Source organism: Malus sylvestris, chromosome 3, assembly GCF_916048215.2.
Source record: "Malus sylvestris chromosome 3, drMalSylv7.2, whole genome shotgun sequence".
Classification (NCBI taxonomy): domain Eukaryota; kingdom Viridiplantae; phylum Streptophyta; class Magnoliopsida; order Rosales; family Rosaceae; genus Malus; species Malus sylvestris.
Genome location: NC_062262.1, coordinates 7,660,016 through 7,670,860, shown reverse-complemented (window position 1 = coordinate 7,670,860; position 10,845 = coordinate 7,660,016). Strand labels below are relative to the sequence as shown.

Sequence of the window (10,845 nt, the reverse complement as noted above, 5' to 3'; positions counted from 1 at the left end):
AGAGTTTGTAATAATTTTACCAATTCCATTCATTTGTTTTTATACAGTTCGATGACTAAACGATCTTAGTTTTAATTGATTTTTTACATAGGGGATATTTATAGAGTGATTTATAATATGAACGTTTCTGATTATAAAAATGAAGTTTTATAAATCGACAATGAATAATTTTAAGTATGAATTCTTACCCATTCTTTGAGTAGCCAAGTATAGTTCTTATTACAAAACTATTGTAGTTTAGAATTCATCGCATCTGTGGCATAAAAAAGGACGCAATAACCTATAAAAACATATTGTTTGTACGACGACGTTACGAACTCTCCATGAAATAATCCAGAAGCTTCCCAACCAAGCAAATTACTAGGTTTATGTATAAGCCTCGGTTAGAGTCGAGACTTGCATTGAATTGGATAACAAATTAGATGCAATGTTATGCAGAATATATACATAATAGAACAAGAAGTGAAAGTCTTTCCTCTTCCTTTTGAATAACATAGGGGGCTCTAGGCAATACAAGAAATAGTGTAGTTTTCACACAAGAACCTCATCGAGTCACTGGTCATTATTCACTATGCAAATTGACACATATACTGTGGCTCCAACAAGCTAGAATACTTCACACGCAGCACATGAACATTTCCCCTTCACAAAACCTCGTAAAAGAAGTTTCTATGCAAGGAGAGTGTTCCTAATGGACTGGAGTTCAGATGCAGCATCGCTGATATTCTGTAGTCGATTATTTGGGGATTCAGCAGAACATGTAATTCCAATTCTATATATCGAACTCAAGCACGTCTCAATTTTTTGAACTTCTGAGCTGCTTTGATTGGGAGTCTCATTTGTGTATCCTTGAAGAAACGGTGCATCTGTAATCTTGGAAACTCGGCCAAGGAAAGCCATCTTGACAAAATTATGGAGGTTCAAGTTGTCACTAAACATGTTGTCAGTGGGTCTCCTCCCTGTAAAAATTTCCAATAGGAGAATGCCAAAGCTGTAGACATCTCCATTTGTTGAGACCTCACTTCCCATAGCATACTCTACATATAAATATAAGAAAACAATAATGCGACCACAATTGTAAATATATAAAAACAAAAATATCTTAACTTGTATTATGCATATAGGATATGAGGATACGGACCTGGAGCTGCATAACCAACTGTTCCTCGTATTCCAAATGAACTTGTCTGGGTTTGATTTGCTGAGTCATTACTTGATAGTGGTGAGAGAAACCTTGCTAATCCAAAATCAGAAACATGTCCGGTCAACTTGGTGTTTAGAAGAACATTGCTTGGCTTGAGGTCACAATGAACTATTGGTGTTTCACAATGATTATGAAGATAATCTAGTGCACAAGCAACATCTATAGCAATGTCTAGCCTCTGAAGAAGATTTAAATTCTTGGGTGCACGATCTCCTATCGCTTCAATATCAGTAGGTGGATGCAACCACTCCTCTAAGCTCCCATTTTCCATGAACTCATAAACTAGAGCCTTGAATTCATTGCCATGATTATCAACACTTGAGCATGAAGTTATAATCTTGACGAGATTTCGATGCCTGATATTTCTTAGAGCCTCACATTCAACTATGACACTCTTTGATGCTCCATGGCGTAACAGGTCAAACACTTTCACAGCAACAAGTTGATCAGCTTTATCATCCTCATCAGTAAGAACTCCTTTGTACACAGACCCAAAACCACCCACATCAATCAAATTAGTCGAAGAGAATGCACCAGTAGCTTGTTGGAGAGTAGAATACGACACTTGCAAAAAAGTGTTCGTCAAAGTCCCCACCGGAGTTTCTTCAATGTTTTTTCTTGGCGAGCAAAGAAAGAAATAGGACAGCGCCATTGCTATTCCTAGAAATGCAAGTCCGGATACTAGTGGGATTATTAATTTAAGGTTACGAGATGATCCTCCTTTTGGGGACCCTTTAGAGTTGCATTTAGGCAACTGAAGATTAGCAATCCCGCCACAGAGCCCTGTATTTCCAACAATTGAAATTGAAGTTGCATTTTTGAAAACACCTTCAGTTGGTACGGACCCCCAAAACTCGTTGAATGACAGGTTCAGATGCATCAAGAATACAAGACCATTTAAAAATTGTGGAATTTCACCTGAAAGGTTGTTACGAGAAAGGTCTAAATCTCGAATTGCTCTCAACACTGCCATAGATGAAGGGATAGACCCCTTAAACAAGTTCCCTTGCAAGTGTAGAACTTCTAAACTCTCGCAATTACCAAGGCTGCTAGGAAGCTCTCCAGTTAACATGTTATCAGAAATGTCCAGTTCACCTAGACTGATCATCTTTCCAACCTCCATGGGAAGGGAACCCGTAAAATGGTTTGCAGACAAGTTCAAATAAATTGATAAGGAGGAGAGACTGAGAACTTTTGGAGGTATTGTGCCGCTAAGGTTATTATATGAAAGATCCAAAGTTTGTAGCAGCCGGATTTCGCCTAGGCTTGAAGGGATGATTCCCTGAAGATTATTTCTTTGCAAGAAGAGACTGCTTAACTTGGTTAAGTTCCCAAGAGCGGACGGAATGCTTCCGGATAATTCATTTGTAGAAAAGTCTAATTCTACAAGTCTCGAAAGCTCCCCAATGTCCGAGGGGATATCTCCTGTGAAGCTATTCTCGTCCATAGCCAACGATTGCAGGTTTATCCATTTCCCCATGCCAACTGGGATGCTTCCATCTAGTTGGTTTGTGTCAACCCAAAAACTATCAATCGTGGTTGATAGATTGGATACTGATGTGGGAAGCGTTCCTCCGAAGTTGTTCACAGACATAATCAGCCATATTAGCTCTGTGGCATTCGTTAAATCGGAGAGAAAACTCAAGTCACCTTCTTTACCGCTTCCGAGATGATTATTTTGAATGTTAAAATATTGGAGGTTATGAAGCTTCTGCAAATTTGGTACCTGCCCAGTTAGATTGTTGGCGGCAACAATAAAGACCATTACACTTGTAGCATTGGATATGGAGAGAGGAATGGATCCGGTAAATTGATTTCCGGCAATGTTAAGAGCTTGGATATTAGGAAGAGTTTCTCCCAAGTCCGAGGGAAGAGTCCCTTGAATTCGGTTAAGTACTACGTGTAAAGCTCGGAGAGTAGAGAGGTTATATATGGAGGGAGGGATGACACCAGACAAATTGTTTATACCCAATGACAAAAATGTAAACTTTTTCAATTGGCCAAGAGAACTAGGGATGCTTCCCATCAAGTTATTTTCATAGGCAGCAAACGCCTTGAGAGACGAAAGGTTACCCAGGGAAGGAGGGATCTCTTCTGTTAAATTGTTACTTTGTAAAACCAAATGTTGAAGCTTCGACAAGGACCCAATCTCTGGAGGAATTTTTCCCACCAGCCTGTTGTAACCCAAATGCAAAGTGATGAGGTTGGAGCAATATGATATGTTGCTCGGAATAGAGCCAGTGAATGAGTTATTGGATATATATAGTGCCTGCAATCTGTGCAAATGCGCAATTTCGAAAGGAATTTCATGACTAAAGCTATTGTTTTGCAGCCGTAGTATCCTTAGGAAACTCAGATTACCTATGTGTGGGGATAGGGATCCCACCAAATTTTGACCTCGAAGCTCCAGCCTTGTCACCCTCTGTCGATGCCGTCGACCGCAAGTGACACCACGCCACATGCAAAAGTGAATGGATTCGTTCCAGGAGCTCATGATTTGGTGAGGATCCTCCATGATTTGATCCTTGAAGGCTAGCAATGCAAGCCTGTCCGTCTCAATGGGAGTGATTTCTGCACAACCCCTCCAACCGGTACTGCCCCAAACATCATTCAATGAAAGGTTTAGATTCTTGAGCAAGTCGAAGCCCTATAGTTTTTTTTTTAATTTCATCAATTGACAAATTGTTGCAAGAAGGGTCTAGATCTCCAATAGCTCTCGACGAAACCATAGACAAAGGAATGGACCCATTGAAGAACTTCCCAACCACCAATGGAAGGAAACGAGTAAAGTGGTTTTTAGACAAGTCCAACATAAATTGATAGGGAGGGGAAAGCAAAATCTTGCTGTTGAGGTTTAGTGTGCCACTAAAGCTATATTATTTTCTTGCATTCCAAGTAACTTGGTCAAATATATAATGAAACGTCAATTGGTATAGTTTCTGCAGAAGGGGTCAACTGGGGATCAGCATAATGAGTCGATAAAATCACTAACCTTCGTAATACAGTGTTTCTTAATGTCTACGGAAGGAATGATAGTACATTTATCGTAGTAGGAACCTCAGTTGCTTTCGTCCCAAGATTGCAAATGTGTGAGAGCTCTCACAACAAACAAGTATTGCATTAAAAAGTATGAAAAAATCAACCAAAACTGCAAGCTTTTTCTAGGTCACCCTTTGAAGTCTAATTTTGTCAAAAATCAACCAAATCTAAAATTATCGTCATCTAATTGTATCCAATAAATAGATAAACCAAAATGTTAATCAAATGGTTAAGCAATTTCTAATTTAGTTGATTTTTTACAAAGTTGATCTTTAGAGAGTGAACTAGATAAGACATGTCAGATCATCTTTCAGAAATTACAAAATGAAAGGGAAAGCCGAGAAGTGGAGCGCAAAGGTCCAACTTAGAGGGTCGGTGACATTCCACATCCTAACAAGCTTAGGTATGATGAGTAAATTGCGCGTTTAAGTAGTTGGATGTGGCGAGTAAATTTCATAGTTTCGGTATGAGTTTCATCTGTCATGAATAGTAGAAAGAGAGTACAAAAGGCAGTAAAAGAATGAAAAGAATAATGGCAAGATAACCATTGCTTGGTGAATACACAAGACTATGTTTACCCAACAAAAAACAAAAGAAAAAATAATACTTCCTACAGATACAAGAATGAATCATATGAATCAACATTCTATCAACGCGGGAATTTGTACGTGTATGGTCAACTGCAAAGGTCAGTGCATAGCTGCTGAGCCCGGGAGGCGCTGGGATCCGACAATGAATATGTCCCATTTCTACCGTTGCTTACGCACGTTAAGTTCAGTTGATTCCCTATCTGGCTCGACTGCAAGATTAGTGCACATACAGAACAATATGTCAGTACAAAACCAATTTCTAGTACTAACAAAGTACATTGAAGAAGCAATTTCCAGACTCAGAATTTCTCGAGTCATTTCTTAAATTAAGTTTCCTGAAGACATTAGATTAAACGGCATGCCGAAACTAGAAGGACTGAATGCAACCATGATCACATAAATCAGCAAGCACTTCTATGATTCCAACTATCAAATATTAACGCGGAAGTAAATATGCGCAGAAAAGTACAGCATATTACCAAACAATAAACATTTTGTGATTTGCAACTCCGTTTTGAAATAGGGATGCAGCTCATATACTGACACCAGGAACAGTGATCATTTAGATTGACCCCTCGAAAAAGAGTAATCAGGCCAAGAGTATACCTGTCAAAAACATGACTTCTGTCAGAAAATGCCCGCATATACTGATACTACGCAAGTACAAGGAAAATGAACTTTTATTTCCAATAACAAAACAACTAAGCACTGCCAACACATACAACCCAAAACAACAAAGTAGAAACTGCTATCAACGGAGTGACCAATTAGTATTACAACATAGAGAATAGCAATAACACAAGGCCTTCTCCAAACCATTCTGATTAGAAACAAGCAGATACAGAGACTATTCACAATAACGGTAACGAAGAAATATTACAGGATGCATAATATCTACACATCTGTACAAAATCAAGTACCCTGATTTGATCAGAAACTGTGCATGCATCAACTGTGCCTACCACATGCAGGGAATTAGGTTTATGAAGTCAAATAATTAAATTTCACGGATCGAGGAGGAGCTTACCCAACAATCAATAGTATCAGTGAGAGGACCCACAATACATATTGATACGTCTTGTGTTTGGATTTAACTGGAGTAGCAATAAGTCCCGGGGGAGCATTCCGTTGGGTAAGCCATTTAAACTGGGGGCGGATCAAAAACACAAATCCAAAAAGAAATCCGGAAACAAATCCTCCAATATGAGCAAAGTTGTCCACGTGTGGTAGAAGTCCCGCTGCTAAGTTTATTATGATGATGAAAACGAGAGTAAGCAATGCTGCTAACTGCGGATAGAAATCTGAACCTGTAAGATCAAAGGGTCGTGCATATACTATAAAGAGTGCATCGTTGAATATACAGAAACTTTATTTACCTTGTTCGCATACATTGTCCAATTTGATATGAGCTCCGAAAGCATGCTTCCTAGTAAACCAAAAAGTGCACCAGAAGCACCAACAGAAATACCATATTGAATAAAAAGAGCTGAAAGCAAACTCCCGCCAAAACCGGACATGACATATAGAATACCAATTCGAACTGCAGAAGAACAAATCAGAAAAACATTAGTTTCAAACCAAAAAACAAGTTCGTCAAGACAACTGTACATGATATAGATCAGCGTCAAACTATTATTTTTTTCAACATTTCAAAATATTGAGGCACTATGTCTACACGTACAGGATATCCAAAACATTCCATGTTCCTACAGAAGCGACGGAAAACTGAAATAATCTATCAGCTTTTGTTCCAAGCAATTTTATTCTCTAAAATGTAATACTATGTCTAAACTAAAGTTTGAATAGCCTGCCAAGCTACTTCCACAAAAAGGTTTCTCTTGAACCCCAGCTTAGGTGTATAAACTCTCTTCTTTGCTCAAATAATATGGCCTCTTGTTTCCATCAAACCTATCAACATACTGGTGTTAGTTATAATGCAAACAACACTAGTGACCACTACTCTACGATTACAATTCACAAAATTCATGCATAGAAATCCTCTGTAGATTAATTGCAAGGTAGCTAAAGACATCCAGAAAGTATTTCTCTTCTAGAATTATGAAAGAAGTTTTGCACTTGGTACCTAATTTATGTCTTTGTGCTTTATCTTTTACTACAAAGATCTGTGAATGTGGCTATACATGCGTGATGACATACATGAAGCTGAAAATCCAGAGGCATACCAAATCCAAATTCTTGCTCAAGCCGAATTCCAATGAATAAAAGACTCAGCATATTGGCAAGCACATGGAAAACTCCAGCATGTAACCACATACATGAGATCAGCCGCCACCCCTGGTGTTGATGAACCACTCTCTGCGCATCTAGAGCACCCATCTTTTCTAATCTTCAGGATGAAAACACATGGGAAACAAGTTAGATATGCAACTGAGACCTATTGACCCTTATGGGGCATGTCTATGGCTCTTATTTCCAATTGCTCCCCCCCCCTTAAATTACAAATTTACGACTTCTAGCATATATAGACTTTGGATGATGCATACTGAAATGAGCACATTAAACAGCTAAAAAGAATCACAAACAAGTCCTTGAAGAATGCATACTCCCTCTAACCAGAGATATTAAGACAAAAAAAATCATTTTTCCATAATCATTCTACCATTGGCCTCACAGGGCAAGGAAAATCGAACGAAAATTTTGTAACTAAGTCGCTAAAGAACACTAATGTAAAACTTTAACCTTGTAACGTATTACAGGGGACATTTTGATTAACACAACAATCTAATCAAACAAGGTAGCTCAATACTTGCAGCTCTTCGAGCACCTTTCTTCTTTGATCAAGCATTTCCCATATGCCAACATCAAATAGACATCAAGTATTGTCTGAATGTTAATAAATACATAAAAGTTAAAACCAACGTTGTCCATCTCCTTTAAGTTTCTAAACTAATCGTAAATTCGCTTCTGTATTCATTAGTTTTCCTAAGTCCAACAATAATTAAAAGCAGAATTACATAAATCTTCATACAGTTCAACCATTTTCTTTACAAATATATCTAGTCTAACCCAAAATTCCAAATCACCAAGTCAAAAGTTTTTTACAAAAAGTGTAAATACATAACTTTCAGTTACTTTTACCTTAAAAAGTCTCATCCTTGATTGATCCCACTCTAATTTCACATCATAATCAATCCAACCATCCAACCCTCCTCATCATAATTTCACCAAAAACATAGAAACAAGATCAACTTACATGCAAGAGGTTCACTGCCACTGTGGCTTCCCGGTCCACAAACAGCAGTTCCACCCCAATCCACAACTAAAATTTTCAAAATTTCGACATGCAAACACCCAGCCAATCCGAAAACACAAATTTCAATCCAAACTGCAAATACCAACAAATTCATACGCATAGAAACTAATTAAAGAGTGAAGCTTTACGTGTTTGAAGATGGCCCAAGAAACAGGTTTTCCTTGAAGGGCTGAAAGGAGAAGCGGCCGAGGAACCGACCAATGCACCTGCCGGAGTTCTTGGGGCAATCGTTCACGAACATGGTCACCACAAAAACGACAATGTTGGCCACCACAATCAACGGCACCAGCCATGACACCCAACTCTTGAACGGGTTGTAGTCGCTGAACGACCGCCGCGGCTGCGGCGTCACCGAACCTTGCCCCGCCGGTTGCACAACGTTGTCGCTCTGCCGTGGACGCACCACCTTTATATCTAAGCTGCTCGGCGCAGCAGATTGGCCTCTCTCCATAAAAATCTCCCCTTTTTCGGTGTATTGATTTTGATTCAGACCCAGAAAACCCATTTGAGTTTTGATTGCAATCTCATCGAAATCAAGATGTGGGACAAAATTGAATGAAATGGGTTTTTATTTTTGCCTCTTTTTTTTTTTCTTTCTACTTTCTGGAGATTTTGTTTTTTTATTTTTTTTATGTTTCTTGGGTTGGAGGGATCTGCTTTGGTTCCAAGTTATGAACAAACTGATGTTTTGATACGTAGTCTTGGTAACCTTTGCTTCTTACCTTGCTTTCCTTTTTGTTTTGTTCTTATTTGATTGTCTTATTAGTTGGTTAATTACATCGCCATTTTTGTAATTATGCAGACTGCCATGTGGTGCTATTTAAGAGTTTGTGTAAATTCATTTATCAAGTTTTATGTTTGTTGTTGAGATTTTAATTAAGATATCATTTGACAGGTATAATATTACGCGAAGAGAGAATTTGTGCTTGCAGTTTGTAGATTGTCCTGGTCAATAGAGTGTTTTCTATGACTTCGAGTGTGAGGATAAATTTTTTATCACTACAACAAAGTCACATAGTTTTATTATTTTAATCTTTAAAAAATAAAAAATAAATCACCACTCTACATGAGTAGCTAGCAAGTAATGTCAAAAGAAAATTGTGTATTAACGATTATCAACCATATGAACACTTTCAACATTTGAGTATTCAAAATCGACATCATTCTAGTTACATGTAAAGTTGGTAACTTGCTATGTTTTTTTTATTTTTTGCCAACCACCTCATATTTAATTTCCAAACTAATTTCATTGCATGACGCAAATGCTCTCTTTCGGGACAACCGATTCTAAGGGTGTGCAAGTGGTGTCATCACACAGGGCCTCTAGTTCGAGAGACTCTTAATTTACGATTTTATTCTACCTAAGGGTGCATCAATTAACCAGATTAAACTCTTAGTGTAAGTGTTCTCGCACTTCTTATCTACCCCAAAAACATAAGGGATGCAGATATGTACTTAACCACCACGTCATGCTTCATTTTTATTTATTTTCTTTTGTGTTATATCAATTTACACATAATAAAAATAAATAAAGAAATATAACAACCAAAATTTTAGACCTTATAAGGGTCTCCATTTGAGTCTTGCACAGGGCCCTAAAATCTCAGAGCGGATCTTCTTTGGGTAATAATTTCATGACTTGACGATTGCAAAATTCCAAAAGTATACCAAGGTGTTTGAAAATGGAAAATGATTTTTGGTATTAAGGTGGAACAAGTACTTGGACAAAATTTGATTAATTGAATAATTTTGAACAAAGAAGGAAATGGAAGGAAAAGTAATGTCCAAACCTTTCCATCAAGCCATTACATTTACATTACTTGCCCTACGAGGATAGTTTAGGAATTAGAAAACCACATTACCAAACAAGTAAATGGAGTTGAAGACTCCATTTGTTATAAATTATTTTATTGTTTGTTTCTGCCTCCAGATTAAGACATATAATCCACCTTAATTAGGTCCAACATCTGCAGGCTTAAGATAAAAACACAGAATTTCATGTAAAAAAAATTGAAGGAAGAAGAAAAAACAGAACTGGCAGCAGAGATTATAGCTAAATTTATATTTATACTATGTAAACCATTTAATCCTTTGTTTTTGGCTGCAGATTAAGACTTATATCCACCTTAGGTGAAGCATCTGCAGGCTTAAGAAACAAACCAGAGAATTTCAGGTTAAAAAAAAAAAATTGAAGGAAGAAGAAAAAAACAGAAGTGCCAGCATAGGTTATAGCTAGGTTTATATTATAGTGTATGTGGTGGTTTATATTTTTTGGATTAATGTTCGTGCATGCTGGTTTTTTAGACACTTTATTTATTTTTTTCGGGCAAACGATAGATTTTATTAGTTTAATCACCGACGGGGTTCGAACCTACGTTTTCATATAAGGACTCAACTCATTTTCACCACTGTAGTAAATGATCACTTACTTCAAACACTTTCTTTGATTAATTAGTCTTTGCATGGTCAATTTTATGATAGGTTTTGATTTGATTGGTGCTTATAATATTCATGCAATAATACGTTGAATTGTTTATTATCATGCAAGTTTACATGGTTTTCTTGAACTTAAATTGATTAATTTTAAGGAAAACTAATGAAAAGGGCTTGAAAACTTTGAGTTTTAATGATAAGGACAAAATAAAGGGTAAAGTGAATAGTATCATGATTGACTTTTTAGTGTAAAAATGTGGTTTTTCGTTAAAGTGAACAGTACCGGGAGCTTTTCATTAAAGTTC

General features: G+C 37.3%; 2 protein-coding genes across 2 annotated transcripts; both read right to left on the bottom strand.

Moving 5' to 3' along the window:
- Window positions 1–365: 365 nt before the first annotated feature.
- Window positions 366–3,933, bottom strand: LOC126616920 (probable LRR receptor-like serine/threonine-protein kinase At3g47570). Its single transcript, XM_050285042.1, has 3 exons — window positions 3,884–3,933; window positions 1,142–3,798; window positions 366–1,037 (listed from the first exon to the last, which is right to left on the bottom strand). Exons 1-3 carry the CDS (start codon window positions 3,931–3,933, stop codon window positions 670–672), a joined length of 3,075 nt encoding a protein of 1,024 aa, XP_050140999.1. The 3' UTR covers window positions 366–669.
- An 831-nt stretch (window positions 3,934–4,764) lies between these two features.
- LOC126616870 (RHOMBOID-like protein 1) lies at window positions 4,765–8,824 on the bottom strand. The gene is made up of 6 exons (XM_050285000.1): window positions 8,236–8,824; window positions 7,017–7,180; window positions 6,210–6,373; window positions 5,861–6,120; window positions 5,313–5,439; window positions 4,765–5,042 (listed from the first exon to the last, which is right to left on the bottom strand). The coding sequence occupies exons 1-6, from the start codon at window positions 8,610–8,612 to the stop codon at window positions 4,920–4,922; spliced, it is 1,215 nt and encodes a 404-aa protein (XP_050140957.1). The 5' UTR covers window positions 8,613–8,824; the 3' UTR covers window positions 4,765–4,919.
- Between the last annotated feature and the right edge of the window lie 2,021 nt (window positions 8,825–10,845).

Bases quoted from the DNA above. Each gene is read 5' to 3' on its own strand.
- LOC126616920 (XM_050285042.1), bottom strand. From the start codon at position 3,933: ATGGTTTCGTCGAGAGCTATTGGAGATCTAGACCCTTCTTGCAACAAT. The intron at 3,799-3,883 runs GTCAATTGATGA...TGTTTGGGGCAG, and splicing joins GACCCTTCTTGCAACAATTT to TACCGGTTGGAGGGGTTGTG. The intron at 1,038-1,141 runs GTCCGTATCCTC...ATTTATATGTAG, and splicing joins AGTTGGTTATGCAGCTCCAG to AGTATGCTATGGGAAGTGAG.
- LOC126616870 (XM_050285000.1), bottom strand. From the start codon at position 8,612: ATGGGTTTTCTGGGTCTGAATCAAAATCAATACACCGAAAAAGGGGAG. The intron at 7,181-8,235 runs GTAAAGCTTCAC...TTCATCCTGAAG, and splicing joins CTTGGGCCATCTTCAAACAC to ATTAGAAAAGATGGGTGCTC. The intron at 6,374-7,016 runs GTATGCCTCTGG...GTTCTTCTGCAG, and splicing joins TGAGCAAGAATTTGGATTTG to TTCGAATTGGTATTCTATAT.